The sequence below is a fragment of the Pogoniulus pusillus genome, chromosome 11, assembly GCF_015220805.1.
Source record: "Pogoniulus pusillus isolate bPogPus1 chromosome 11, bPogPus1.pri, whole genome shotgun sequence".
In the NCBI taxonomy this organism is placed as follows: domain Eukaryota; kingdom Metazoa; phylum Chordata; class Aves; order Piciformes; family Lybiidae; genus Pogoniulus; species Pogoniulus pusillus.
In genome coordinates, this window is record NC_087274.1 from 10,248,828 (window position 1) to 10,263,548 (window position 14,721).

Here is a 14,721-nt window from a genome sequence, read left to right on the forward strand (position 1 = left end):
CGAGAACTTAGGAGCTGACAGCCTCGGTGTGCCAAGTCTGCTCCTCCTCTTAACCTGTCTGTTCTTCCCTACCAATGCCACCACCAGCTCAGAGCTCCCAGGACCCTGGGTTATATGGAGTCGTGCAGTCTGGGGACCACATCGGCCGTACCTGCGTGGTGAAGTGGTTCAAGCTGAAATCCAGCGGGGATGATGTGGAGGTAAGTGCAGGAGCCGGTTAGAACCAGAAAGAGCAGCCCCAGAACAGCATGAGCCTCACTGAAACACACAGACGAGCCTAGGAGTCAGCTCTGCAGCAGAGTTTGTCCTTGAGGATGGAAACAGCAGTGTGCTTTTGGGCCTGAGAGGCTTAGCTAGAGGTGGTGTCACTTCATATTTATAGATGCCTGTGAGGCAGCCAAGACCAAGCAGAGGGTTTACATCACAGTCAGCATCAGGCTCTGGTATGGGTGAAGAGTTCTGCTGAAGCTGTCACAGACAGTTGGTGTTGGAGTTCGCCATAAGAATCGTTCCTTCCCATGTCCTTGCTGGCTCTTGGAGAGAGAATCAATCTATGGCACGTTGTCCTGCTTTTCTCTGCACAGTCAGCCTGGGAACGTTTTCTTCAGGCTTGCAGGACCACTGTATTTGGCACAGCCTTGATGGACTACAGTTGAGTTGTAGGTGAGGGGGGAGCACGAGGCACACATCTGGTGTACTGATTTCTGCCTTAGGCTGGGAGACCACATTGTGCTCCTGAGCATGGCCCTTTGCACTCAGCAGCATGGCCTGGAGTTAGGCTCCACTGTACCCATTTCTCATTATCTGTGGGCTCCTAGAGCTCTTCCTCCAGGAGAAATCAAAGGAGAGTTGTTTCCCATTGACTGACAAGGGGCTTTTTGTCAGACGTTTCCTTTCAAAAGTGAACTCTTAACCCTTTGGGCCTCTGTGAAGTGCTGTTAGAAATCTGGGTGTGCAGAAGGAGACAGAACGGTTTTGTTTGCATGTCTCATGATCACAGCGATGTAGAACCTTGAAGTAAAGGTGAGGGCGAGCAGATGAGACAGAATTATCTGCTTCCTCTCCTTGTTGCACCTTGATTGATGTGCTACAAGGTGAGGTGACAAAGGGACATTGGCAGCTCCCTGCAGGCCGTTGGAGCAACTGAACGTTGCCACAGTATAAGACAAAGAACTTTGAAGTGTTGCAGGTGTGCTCTGGAGTTGGGAGCGGCATCCTGGGGCTGAGATGTCCTGGTTGTGTCTGTGCAGCTGATCGGGGAGGAGGAGGATGTGAGTGTCTATGACATTGCTGATCACCCTGACTTCCGCTTCCGCACCACCGACATCGTCATTCGCATCGGCAACTCGGATGGAGCCACAGCTAAGGAGGATGAGGTGGGTTCTGGACACAGATGTGTGCCTGTGTTGTCACCAGGTCTTAGTGGAGATACTTGAAAGAGTCCCTGGGAGATCCCTGGCTTGCTGGTTGTGCAGCACTGTCCTCTGCTGTCATGACCGACGTTGAATCACAAAGCCTGATCACAGAATCAACCAGGTTGGAAAGGCCCTCTAAGATCCTTGAGTCCAACTTATCACCTAACCCTTCTAATGAACTAAATCATGGCACTAAGTGCCTCATCCAGCCCCCTAAACACCTCCAGGGATGGTGACTCCACCCATTCTAGGCAATCTATTCCAATGCTAATCACTCTCTCTGTGAAGAACTTCCTAACATCCAGCCTAAACCTGCCTTGGCACAGCTTGAGGCTGTGTCCTCTTGTTCTGTCGCTGAGTGCCTGGGAGAAGAGACCAACCCCACCTGGCTACAACCTCCTTTCAGGTAGTTGTAGAGAGCAATAAGGTCTGTCCTGAGCCTCCTCCCTCTGATGGAGATGTAACCTTGACCTTGGCAACAGAGGCTGTGGCAGAGCAAGGAATGTGCTGAGACAAGAATCCAACCTATGCCTGAGGGGCTTTAATGAAACTCTTGCTTAGGATTTCATAGTGCCTTCTAATAGGAGAGTATTCTGTGCACTCCTGAGCAAGAGTGCAGGTGCATTTGTCATGAAATCAGTTTCACCTGGCAACAGAAGTCTGGGGTTCTGCTTTCCTTCTGAGGTGTTCTGTACATGTTAATTCTGTTAAGCCGGGGAGGAAGAGGGAACAATTTCTATTGCCTGCACAGTAAGGAAAGCTAACAAAGAATGCATCCTCTGCAAGACCACCAGCTTTTGAGCCTGCTGCCCTAAGAAGGGTTAAGAGGTGCAGTGTGGCTCCAGTTTCAGCAGCAGGAAACACATCCCAGCTTGCCCAGCTGACCTAAATAACCTTCCTCCAGTGCAAGGTGCTGCTTACGTGCACACCCCGTGCCAACTGGGACTTGAAGAGACAAGCCTGCATCGCATCCGATGCTGGGTGTGGGAGCACAGGGCTAGCTGGTGGCACCCCACTAGAGGGCAGCCCCATTCAGGGGACAGTCCTGTCTCCTCGCTGGCACTGGCACAGCTCCAGCCCTGCTGCCTGCAGGAAGGCCACAGCCCTGCAGCAGCCCCCATCCTGATCAGAAGTCAGGATCTGCTGCCAGCCCAGCCCTGTTGGCCCTCTCCTATTCCAGGGGCAGACTCTTCCCCATCCCCATGGCAGTACTGTGGGACTTCTGCGTGTAGGATTTTTTCCCCCTCTCCATAGGACCTCAAGGCTCCTGTCACCTCTGCTGCAGGCACTGCTTTAGGTGGATCTCCAACCTGAGGAATATCTGCTTCTCCAAACCTTCCTGGCTGTGCACTGAAGTGCCTGGGAAAGAAAAGGGACTGACAAGCTGCTCTCTTGTTTCCACAGCCCTCGGTGGGACAGGTGGCTCGTGTGGATGTCAGCAGTAAAGTGGAAGTGGTGTGGGCTGATAACACCAAGACTATCATTCTGCCTCAGGTGAGGTCCTGCTCCAGCTCACCAGAGCTTTGTAATTCTTAGCTAAGTGGCAAATCTTGGCTTTACATTTTGGGTGCAGAGAGATTTCCTGGGTGAGGGAAGCTTGCTCCATTTTTTGCTGCCTCCCCATGTGACAGGATGGCTTCCCACATGTCAGCACAAGAAAATCCTCCCGTTGTCAGGAGAACTGGGCAGCTAACAGCTCATCACTGCTCTAGAACACTAAGATCAGGGAAACAGGGGCAGACTGCTGCTCCTCTCACACACTACTCCTGTCCTCCAGCACCTGCTGTGTTGCAGGGGGGATCATCAATTTTGCCTTGAGCCCAAGCTCACTGCATTGCCCAACCAGGGCACTACTGAAAGACTGTGGCTTCTTCCATCTTGCTTGTGGAATGGCACCATAGTGTTGGCTGAAGAAGCTCCTCCAGAAGCTGAACTACAGCCACAAATTGTCACCTTAGTTAACCTGGGGATCAGACCCAAATACCTTCCAGAGAAGAAAAAGGGTTGAGAGCCAGCTTAAAAACATAGTCATAGCCATGCTGCTAATCCACTGAAGCCCCTTGCTTTGTCTTCTGCCTTGCTCTGTTTTTGTTGTACTGTCTTGTAACCTTATTCACTGCTGCACATACAGTTTCATCCCATGTCTCCTCTCCTTGTTGCCTCAAATTAAGGCAGACAGCATAGAGATTAGAGAAGACCTGCTTCTGTAGGGTCCCATCTCCATCATGGTGGCAGAGCACACTGCTGCAGAGACTCCGCTGCGAGCAGAAACTACTCCCATCAAGATTGCTTTTTAAAGCAAGCAGCTCTGCATTAATTACAGTAGAATAGTCAATGCCTGCACTATGGCAGAGGACTGGAGCCTTACAAAGCAGGCTGCTGTCTCCCTTCCCCCTGTTGTCACATGTGCTGGGATCAGAGGCACAATCGGAGGTCTGATGTGCGCTCCACAAAGGGCTGTTCTCACGCCGCGCTGCCGGGGCTCTGCGGCAGCCCCTGCTGTGTCACGCCAGTCCCTTCGATTCCGCTCGCCTGCCTAACGATGGGAGCTGGGGAAATGTCAGCAGCATGAGTTATCAGTTGGTAAAACTGTGATTTATCAATGCCTGTGCCCAGAGCCAAGTCTGGGTGCTTTTTCTCAGCTCTAAAAATAAAGATGGCATAACTGGCTAATTAACTTTCCAGCACAGATTTGGATTAGCTTGGAGGGCAGTGAGTTTTGATGGCCTTTCCTGCCCACAGTCACTTGTGTTGAGCCCATCTAACCTCTGCTTGGCTGCCTGGCTCTGGGTGGCTCAGAACTGAATAACCAGTTCAGGGCTTTGACAAGAGGAGTGAGTGTCCATGTGCTTTAGCCTCTGGGGTCATATCTTGCTGCAAGATTAAGAGGATTCTTGAGCTGTCAGTCAGTTGCCAGAAACCTGCAGATAAAATACTTCATCTTGTAGCTCCTAACACAGCTCTATAAAGTTGTTCTTGCTCCCCTGCTGCTGCGTTGGTGCTCATAGCAGCATGATAAGATGTGTGGATGGGTTCAGCTTCCAGTAGTGAGGGAAAGGGAATGTTTTATAGAAGAGCTTATTCAGCAGCTTGGGTTTGGCTTCATTGTCCCAGCTGAAATTTTAAGCAGCAGTGACATACAACAGCTAAAGCAGCATGGCAGGGCTCTGACAGCAAGTGGTGTGTGTGCCTCAGAGGAAGAAAGCTGGCATGGGAATGTATTCCTGGTTCCAGCATTGTCTCTGTGGTAGGATGGAATGTGGAGGCAGCCAGACCAGGACTCTTGCCACCACAGTTGCTGGTGCAGAAGCAGAAATATTACCACCACTGAGGATACCAAATACCTTCTGAACTAGCTTTGCATTCAGAAACCCTGGGGCCATCCAGGTGGCTGTTTGGTGCCTGTGTACTGCTCTTGGTGGCTGGATCTCAGCCACTGGGGTGGCTACAGCACACCTAGGACTTGCCCTAGTTTCCCCCACTGCTTTGAAAGATACAAGGCTGTGCTAATTATGATCTGTGCTGCTCACTGCTGAGCACCTTCTGTGGCTCAAACAAATCTTACCTGTACGGCTGGAAGGGGTTGAAACAGCCCAACAAATTCTAGCTGGAAGATTCCTTTTCCTGGGGATTGCCTGCATTGAAAACCAACAAAACAGATCTAAAACTCTGTGCCTCAACCTAACTGCTCTGCTGTCTTTGTGTCTCTGCTTTCCTTCCAGCACTTATACAACATTGAGTCAGAAATTGAGGAGTCAGACTATGACTCTGTTGATGGCAGCACCAGCGGGGCATCCTCAGAATGGGAGGATGAAAGTGACAGCTGGGAGACAGACAATGGCCTCATGGAAGATGACCACCCGAAAATTGAGGAATTAGAGCCTGAGGAACCAGCAGCAGAGGAGGTAAAAAAAGTAGAGGAACAAGTCCAGGGAGCTGTGGCTCTGGCAGCTGCAGATCTTGCTGCAGAGAAAGCTGGCAAGGACGGAGCTCCAAAGAGCTTCCGGGAGCTGAAGGAGGCCATCAAGATCTTGGAAAGCCTGAAGAACATGACTGTGGAGCAGCTGCTGACTGGCTCTCCCACCTCTCCAACTGTGGAGCTGGAGAAGCCCACGCGGGAGAAGAAGTTCTTGGATGATATAAAAAAGCTGCAGGAAAACCTGAAGAAGACCTTGGACAATGTGGCTATTGCAGAGGAAGAGAAGATGGAAGCCATGGTGGAGACAGAGAAGAAGGAGGAAAAAGCAGAGGTGCAGACACCAGTGAGGTCAGAGTGGCCCAGTGAGACCCCAGTGCTCTGCCAGCAGAGCGGAGGCAAGCCCGGGGTCACATTCACCAGTGCCAAGGGAGAAGTCTTCTCTGTGCTGGAGTATGCTCCAGGTGAGTGTGTCCCATCAGTCCAGTGCAGGATGCTCTCTCCTTCATTACTGTCCTGCAGTGTTTCTGCCTCCACAATCTTCCCAGGAAGGCCTTTTGGCAGGAGTGTCTTCTCTTCTTCCTAGTCCTTTATGCAGCACTTGGGGAGGAGGAATTAAGAGTCACAGGATTGTCACTTTTGGAAGGGACCTCAAAGATCATCCAGTTCGTGATCAAGTGTGAGGGACACCTCACATGTGGATCAGGTTGCTCAGAGCCCTATGTAGCCTGGCCTTAAAAACTTGCAAGGGTGAGGCTTCCACCACCTCCCTGGGCAACCTGTTCTCTCTGCTTTCCCTTCTTCCCTGGGCAATCTCTCTGGGACTTACACCTGACTTTTAGATGGCATCACAGAACCTTAGAGGTTGAAAGTGACCTCCAGAGATCAAGTCCAACCACCCTGCCAATGCAGGATCACCAGGCACTAACACAGCTGCTAAATCTAGAGGATTTGGCTTCTCCTTTGTCCCTGTTGGTGGCTGACTTTTGAGGGCTGTTGAGCTCAGTTGCTTCCCGTGGCAGACTGATTCTTGAAAGCTCCAGGGTTTGTTCAGGCTCTTTTGCAGGGATGGATTGGTGGAACAGCTGGTGTTCTTGTGCTGGGTGTCCTCAGTGGGTGAGTGTCCTTGTTCACTTGTGCCAATGCTCATCAGCCAAAAATACAAAAGAGCATCTGGTTGTGTGGAACATTGGTGACAGCAGAGCCCAAGGTACTTGGTGAGCCAGCCAGGCCGGAGAAAGAAGTGTGGCCAAGCTGTGAACCTGCAGGTGTGTGGAAATCAAGACTGGGAGCTGTGCTGAGGGTTAGCAGAGGAAGTGTCATCACTTCATGTGATGTATCATTGTCCCAGCTGTGGCATGGGGCTCCTCGAGGGGCACAGGGACAGTGTTTTGTGGGACCATGAGAACAGGAGGTGTGGGTCGTGGGAAAAATCAATCTGCAGGCTGCCTTCCTGGCTCAGCACCAAAGTCAACTCTTCCAGATTCCAGGTTTAACACATACATAGATCTGCCTCCACGAGGAACCTCTGCCAGTTTCCAAAGGCAGGCTTTAATCCTGGTCTCCTCCTTGCCCCACAGATACCCATGCCTTCAAGAAAATGGAATTCCAGCCCCCAGAAGCAAAGAAGTTCTTCAGCACTGTGCGGAAGGAGATGGCTCTCCTGGCCACCTCCCTGCCTGATGGCATCATGGTTAAAACCTTCGAGGACCGAATGGCAAGTGCCTGGTTGTCAGTGCTGAGCTGTCTCTGGAATCTCCTCTGCTTGGCCTTAATCCCTTGCATTAGAGCTGCAGGAATGTCTGTAGCATGTGGAGCGTGGCTGTAATTACAGCAGAGGGCTGCTGCTGCCTGCCTTGGGTCAGGGTAGCAAAGAACAGGGAGCTCTCCAGTGCAGGAAGCCTGGTTTGGCTGTCCCACCAAGCAGGAAAGGCAGGAGGGCAGCCAGCAAGGGGCTGGGGTTACCAGAGAGCAGCTTGGGTCCAGATCAAAGGTTTGCTCTGCCTTCAAGCTGTAGTAGCAGTGCAGGTTGTAGAGGTAAGGTGCACTGGGATGTGTTGCTTGAGTTGACTCTCGCGTGGCTGAGGTAATGCCATCCCCCTCTCTCCCCCTGTGCAAAGAGAAGCTGCTGAGGCAGGAGGAGGTTTTACAGAGCCTGGCTTCTCTTGGCTGTCCCCACAGGATCTCTTCTCAGCACTTATCAAAGGCCCCACACGCACGCCCTACGAAGATGGCCTCTTCCTGTTCGACATCCAGCTGCCCAACATCTACCCTGCAGTCCCACCGCTCTTCCGCTACCTCTCCCAGTGCAGTGGGAGGCTGAATCCCAACCTCTACGACAATGGCAAAGTCTGTGTCAGCCTCCTGGGCACGTGGATAGGCAAGGTAAGGCTTCCACCCACCCATGGGGAGTGCTGCCAGGCTGCCTCTTCCTACCAGACCAAGAGTCCTGGGTGACTTTCTGCTCTCAGGCAGTGCTTGAGCTGGAGATGTGGATTTTGGGGTCTGCTTGCAGATGTCTGGAGCAGGTGACTGGTGTCATTTAGATTCTTCTGGGACTGTATTTGGCTCTTGTCCTTCCTTGATGAGAACCCTGCAGTCAGACAAGCTGAACTCTGTCATGCTTGGCAGAGCATGGGGTGTTCTCCTCTGATTTGTGTCTCTATCCCCACACTTGCAGACTAACCAGTGTGGCACAAGGTTCAGGTGGAGACTTTGAATAAGCAGAGCCAGAGAAATGCTGTACTGGTCAGGGTAGATCCAAGAGGGCAGCTGGGGAGGGGCTGGAACTGGGATGCAGAGTTAGGCCGTTCCAGGCAGAACTGGTCTGATGGCAAAATAAAACCAGGAGGGGAGATGGATTGGAGCAGTGGGACACCAGCACAGCACATGCTTGTTGAGTCTGTCCCTTGTTCCTCAGTGAAAGGAATGCAGAGGAACTGGGGCCTTGCTTCATCCAGCATTATCACAGAGCACACTGGTGGTGCTTCAGCCCTTTGATCCATTTGTGTGTGCATTTCAGGGGACAGAAAGATGGACCAGTAAATCCAGCCTCCTTCAAGTGCTCATCTCCATCCAAGGTAAATGTTCCTGCAGGGCCTATGGCACAGGAACTGGCAGAGGGAGGAGAGGAGGGGGATGCAGGTTTGGGGCTGGGCAGGGGGCACAGAGATAGGATCTTCTTCCCCAGCTGAGTTAGTGCTGCTTTTTGCTCTCACCTTGCTGGACAAAGCAGTGTCCTTATCTCTCCATTCAGCAGTCAAAGCAGGTGCAAGCTTTTTTCATGCCCTGCTTCTTGGCTGTGGCCCAGCTCTCTGACAATGCTTTCCCTTCTTCCCTCTGCAGCAGCTGAGCACAGAGCTGTTCTGCTTGTTATTCTGAGCTGGCAAAGGTGAACCCTTGTGTCCTCAGCCAGTTACCAAAGTTAGTTGAAGCTGCTAAACTGGGCTTCACTCTCAGGACTGTTTTTTATCCCCACTGAGTCATCTGCCCATCCTACACTGGGCATATTTTTGCACATGATGATGGTGTTTGTGCTCCTTCTGAAGCAGAGAAGAATCAGGGGTGTGTCTAGACACACCTGCCTGTAGGGCTTTGCCCTGCCACACGTAGTTTGGGGGCAGACAGTCTAAACCAAATCTCTTCCTCAAGGCCAACTTTCTGTGTGTGCGTGTGACTCGAGCAACCTTTGACCCAGAGCAAGGGTTCCTGCAGATGAATGCTGCTCCTTGGAACTCTCACAGTCCACCTGTATTTTCCTGGTGGAAGAGCACTACAAGAAAAGCCTTTTGCCATTTACAAGGCTGAGGAACCAAATATAGAAAAGGAAGCGCTAAATGTTGTACTGGAGTAACTTGGTGCTAGTGAAAGATCTCCACTTCCCTCCCTTCTGCCTGGGCTTTCAGAGACTCATGATCTCACCTCCACCAGCTCTAATGCAGCCTGTGGCTGGCTGCCAGCAGCCTGGCAGTGTTGCTGCCATTGCTACATACCTAAAATTACATTGAACCAGAAGCAAACAGAAGGTTGGGATGGGTGAGTCGTCACAGAGTTCTGTCTCAGAGCTGCACTGCCTGATGAGACTGTGCTGGGTAGGGTAGGACCTGGCCAGCCCAAAGCCTGTTGCTGAAGATTGGCCTTTGTTCTGCTTAAGAGGAAGAGAGAAACTGTTTATGAAAGGGGAAAAAAAAACCCTAAAGCTTTGGGTGTGTTTGTGGGGCTTTTGCTGGGGGGGTGGGGAAGAGGAAAAAGCTTTGAAACCTTTCCTCTGCTGCCCTTTTGACCTCTTCTTCATGCCCTCTGCATCACACTCGTGGAAGACTGCTTCCCAGCCAAGGAATCATAGAATGGTCTGGGTTGGAAGGCCTCTCCAAACATCTAGTTCAGCCCCCGTGGATCCTCATTGCCCCTCTTGGTGGCATCTGAGCTGCCTCCTGCCCTAGCAGAAGACCACAGACTCATTCACACGAGTGCTTCCCTTTGCCAGACTGTTCAACTGCACCTTGCAGGATCCTGGTTCTCTCTGCAGCACGCCCAAAGCCAAAGCAGTGCCTTCCCCTGCAGTTCCTGGTGCTAGCCTGGGGCTGACAGTGGCAGTGTGCCTTTGAGTAAAGCTGGCTGGGACCCCCTTGGCACTGGAATGGGCTGCCCAGGGAGGTGATGGAGTCACCGCCCCTGGATGTGTTTAAGGGGCACTTGGATGTGGTGCTTAGGGATATGGTTTAAAGTGAAACTTGTAGAGTAGGTTGGACTCGGTGATGCTGAGGGGCTTGGCCAACCTGGATGTTTCTGTGATTATGTGGCTCAGGCAGGGGACCCTCGAATCTCAACCACCCAGGCAGGAGCCAGGGCCAGGCCGCTCTTGCTGACTGTTCTCAGTCTAGCCCCTCCTGTCACCCCTCTCTCGGCAGGTCTCATCCTGGTGAACGAGCCCTACTACAACGAGGCAGGCTTCGACAGCGACCGGGGCCTGCAGGAGGGCTACGAGAACAGCCGCTGCTACAACGAGATGACCCTGATCCGGGTGGTGCAGTCCATGATGCAGCTGCTGCGCCGGCCGGTGGAGGTCTTCGAGCACGAAATCCGCGAGCACTTCCGCTGCCAGGGCTGGCGCCTGGTGTCCCGCATCGAGTCCTGGCTGGAGACCAACGAGCTGGTGGAGCGCAGCCACGAGCGGGCCAGCGGCGCCGATGCCGCCTCCCTGCTCGCCGCCGGCGGCGCCCTGGCCGAGAGCCCCGGGGACAATGCGGAGCAGGGGGCGGCCGCCGAGCTGTCCGACTCGGCGCTGGACGGGAAGGAGGAGCTGGACGAGGCGGAGTTCGCCGCCTCCTCCGTGGCTGGAGACCTCCAGCAGTACTCAGACTCGGAGAGCACAGGCCAGGCCAGGGGCACAGAGCTGGCCAGAGACCGAACGGACGAGGGGAGGGCTGCCCAGGACTCTGCCTCGCAGCCGAGCGTGAAACCAAAGAAAAGGAGAAAGAGCTACAGAAGCTTCCTTCCAGAGAAGAGTGGCTACCCCGACATCGGGTTCCCCCTCTTCCCCTTGTCCAAGGGGTTCATCAAAAGCATCCGTGGTGTCTTGCAGCAGTACCGGGCTGCCTTAGCAGGGGCCAACATCCCGGAGTGGACAGAGGACAAATAAACGGTCAGGTTAGGGACAGGCAGGTGCAGGGGAGAAGGGAAAGCAGCAGCAAAGGGAAGTGGCAAATGCTGTTACCATAAATGAGCTTCTCCTTCCAGCTTTTCTTCTTCAGCTTGGTTTGTTACAAAGAAGGTGGTAGGCCTGATGGCTCCTCCCATGAGAGGTTCCTCCAAGCATGAGTAACTCCTTGTCCCGAGCCCTTCTTCCTCCCTCCCATGTACATGCTCCTCTTGCCAGTTTGACCCTGTGATGGTAAGATTTGAGACCTGCACAGAAGCGGTTTTGTAGCCACATTCCCTCTTCACTTTCATCTTGGGGCACCTTTCCACACAAGCACTCTTCCCTCCCCAGCACTACATCCAGCAGCCAGTTCTGGTGGGGCTGAAGCCAGGAGAAACAGTCACTGCAGTATCTGGAAGCTAAGATCCTCTCAGCCTCTCGTGTTCCTCTGCATTGCCATGGGGTTTAAGAAGTCTGCCCCAGCTTACTGTGTTTAGACACTGGGTTGTGCTTGCACTGAAGCTGTCTACTCCACATGGAGTTGCTCCAGTCTTAGTTGTTCACTGATAGCTACAAAGTTCTTCTGATCAGGGCTCCGTAGGCAGAACCAGAGCACAGCTCTGGTAGTGCTGCAGGGTTTCCATAATTCTGCAGCTTCTGGTCAGTCCTCTGGATGCAGTTCCAGCCATGCTTACCTCTTTCTTCAGAGTAAGGCAGACCTCCCTCTCCCTGCCACGCATGCCTGTTGTCTAGGAGTACACAGGGCTGCGGGCTCTGCCCTTGTCACTGAGGTATCCATATCTTTGTTCCCAGCCTTCTTGGCTGTCACACAGCACTGCACCTTCCCCTGGATCTCATCCTCACCTGGGCAGGTGGCATTGAATGGTCTTGGGGTGTAGGTCTAGTAGCTAGTCTGGGGTGGTGAACCTGGCACGGCTGCTGCTTCTCTGTTGCTGGGCTGTAGATGGGCATTTCAGAGCTGCTTGAGCCAGGGCCACCCAAGGGCAAGGCGCTGCCATGTCCTGGCCAGGTCCTCTTATAAGCAGCAGCAGCAGTTGGCGATTCTGTGCTGTTACTCAGCCAGCAACTGGAGCACATCAGACACTGGAGTGGACTCTTCTTGAGTCCTTCCCTTGCCAGCCTTTTCTTGTGGTGGCCTGGGTCTGCTGTGGCTGGCAGTGCCATGGGCATGGCCTGTGCCATTCCTGATCTCTGCTGCAGTGGTGACACGGCTGATGGGGTCAGTCCACGTGTCAGCAGCAAGAGCTGCCCGAGCTGTGAGCACTTTGAAGCAGTGACCAGAGCCTCCTGGTCAAGACACCTTCCTGAAGCCTCTTTCTCTGTGCACTTATCTCACTTCTGGAGCTGGGAAACCTCACTCCAGCTCTGCTGTGCTCAGGCACTGGAGAAGCACCTGCTTAGCATCCATGTGGAGCACAGTCTGTCAGGGAGAGTCCGTTGGTCCTTCCAGCTGGCACAGGGAGTTGGTGGTGCCAAGCTTCCCAGGGAGGAGTTGGACTGAGCAGTCAGCTCTGCCAGAAGTAAGGATGGAGCCAAAGCTGTCCTTTGCTGTTGCTCATTGTGGCTGTGTCCTTGCTCCAGCCTGGGTCAGGATCTGGCCACCTCACTTCAGAAGGAAGAAGAGCAGGTGAATCTCAGCAGGTTTGCAAGGTATTTTCTGCTCCTTGAAGCAGCAGGGTCTTCACCCAGGTCCCCCTGCTTGGCTCCTCTCCGTGCCTCCTATCTCCAGCTGCTCCCATGCTGTTGCAGAGCTGGAGAGTGACCCTGTGAAGCCCTTTATGTCACCATCCACTGCTGGCACTTTGGAAGGGCAGGTCCTGGTGCTCCGGAGGAAGCAGAGCTTAGCTGTGAAGGAAGTCCTGGGCCTGTAGAGCTTTCCCAAGCACTGTTCTGCAGGTGGATCTGGCCCTGTGCTGGCACTGGGAGCCCTCTCTGCCTGGCAGCAGGAGATCTGGCAACATGGCAGATCCCTGCTTGGGTGCAGGGAGATACTCTGAGCCCCAGGCAGATGGAGCTGCCCGTGGGACTCGGGGCCACGTTCCAGCTGTGGCTGGCATGGATGAGTGGGTCCCTTTGAGCCAGGAGTGGAGGCGTCTCCAAAATGCAGAGGGCTGGCTGGGGCAGAGGGGTGAGGCTGCTGCTGCAGGGCAGGGGAAGGGCATCCTGAGAGACTCCTTCCACAAACTATTAAGCCTCTTACTCACCAGACAAAACTCTGCTTGGTGACCTACAGATGCTGACTTGTTCACTGTGCTGGGCTGTCCTCAGCCCCACTGGCCAGGGAGGAAGGGAGAAAAGCCCTTCAGGGCTGAGCTGCAGCTAGAGGAATGGAGGAGCTCTGAGGCTTCCCTGCTTGGCCCACCCTTGACTCCCTGCGGTTCTCATCTCACAAGGAAGGCCTTGGCAGGCACTGGTCATGCTGCTCAAGTCCTCCCCTTGGCCCTAGAAGCCTGTCTTGTTTTCCTCTGGTTCTAAATCAAGAGCTTTTGCACAGGTTCCTGGGGCTTCCCACCGAGGAGGCTTAGCTTTTGGCCTTCTGGATAGGGATGCTGCTCCCCAGCTGCCCCTGGCTGTCCCACACCGAAGCCTGCACAGAGGTTTACAGAGTTTTTTTTGTTGGTGGTGGTTTGTTGTTTTACATTTTCCCCTAAAGCTTTTGATAATGTGAAGCTCCTGGGTTGATGAGGTTGGTGGTGAGAGCACACTGCAGCTATGTGATTTTTCTTTCTTAATTCTTTTTTTTTTTCCTTTCCCTCCCGTTGTATCTATGTAATATTTAAGGGTAATGAAATCTAAAAGGCTAAAAACCTTAATAATAATTAAAAAAAAAAAAAGAAGAAAACACACAAAAAAAAAAAAAAAGCCAAAGCATGATGCATTTTGTTAGCCTTAAAACTGGCTACACGACTGTGTGATGTACAAACGAGAGCAGCCTTGTAACTGTTTTAAGTGCTGGGGGTGGGGGGAGGGGTTGGGGGAGGGAGGGAGAATGAAGCATTTAAGAGAAATCAGTTTGTAGCCTGGATTCTGTACAGTATTTAATGAAGAAAAAAAAAACACACAAACACACAACAAAAAAAAAAAAAGACAAAAAAAACCCACAAAACAAACCAAAAAAAGAGAAAAAAAAAAAGCAAAATAAAAACACACACAAAAGGAAAAAAAAAAAATAATCAAGGGCAAAGAAACCACAACCCCCAAGAAACCAAACCTGACTGTCGAGGCCATGCTTTAGAGGTGTGTTGTTCACGTGCAGATGTGGATGCTTGGTTGCTTAACGATATCTGTATAAAGTGCTGTGTGTGACCATTAAAAGTGTTCTGTTTGGGGTCGTTTGGTTTGTTCTTTTTTTTTTGTTGTTGTTTGTTTGTTCGTTGTTTTTTTTACCTGCAGAATATTTGTTTGGGTTTGGTTTTGTTTGTTTGGCTAACCGAGGTGTAAAAAAACAAGAGAGACACAAAAGAGGGAAGATGACTTGCCATTAAATTTTTGCCTCTGTGAGTACTTGGCGACTCTCCTCTCTTTCTTGCTTGTGTTTTCTTAACCTGCTAACCCCCCCCCCCGCCCCGTGCTGCGGTGCTTTTGGTGCTTGCTGCGGCCCTGGTGCCAGGCTCTAGGCTGGATGGAGTCTTGCTGGCTGAAGGAGGTGGAATTTTTTCACTGTGAGGGTGACAGAATGCTTTGTGGAGTCTTCCTCTCTGGAGTTGTGCCAGGGGAGGTACGGGCTG

The 14,721-nt window shown here is 52.4% G+C and overlaps 1 protein-coding gene across 1 annotated transcript in view; it reads left to right on the top strand.

The window, feature by feature from the left end:
• Nucleotides 1–14,497, top strand: part of UBE2O (ubiquitin conjugating enzyme E2 O) — a 73,653-nt gene extending 59,156 nt beyond the window's left edge. Inside the window, exons 11-18 of the mRNA XM_064150950.1 lie at nucleotides 88–200; nucleotides 1,251–1,376; nucleotides 2,820–2,909; nucleotides 5,138–5,795; nucleotides 6,912–7,048; nucleotides 7,513–7,716; nucleotides 8,354–8,411; nucleotides 10,242–14,497. Coding sequence (XP_064007020.1) covers nucleotides 88–200; nucleotides 1,251–1,376; nucleotides 2,820–2,909; nucleotides 5,138–5,795; nucleotides 6,912–7,048; nucleotides 7,513–7,716; nucleotides 8,354–8,411; nucleotides 10,242–10,972 — 2,117 coding nt within the window. The 3' untranslated portion in view covers nucleotides 10,973–14,497. The remainder of the gene's footprint in view (nucleotides 1–87; nucleotides 201–1,250; nucleotides 1,377–2,819; nucleotides 2,910–5,137; nucleotides 5,796–6,911; nucleotides 7,049–7,512; nucleotides 7,717–8,353; nucleotides 8,412–10,241) is intronic.
• Nucleotides 14,498–14,721: the final 224 nt, after the last annotated feature.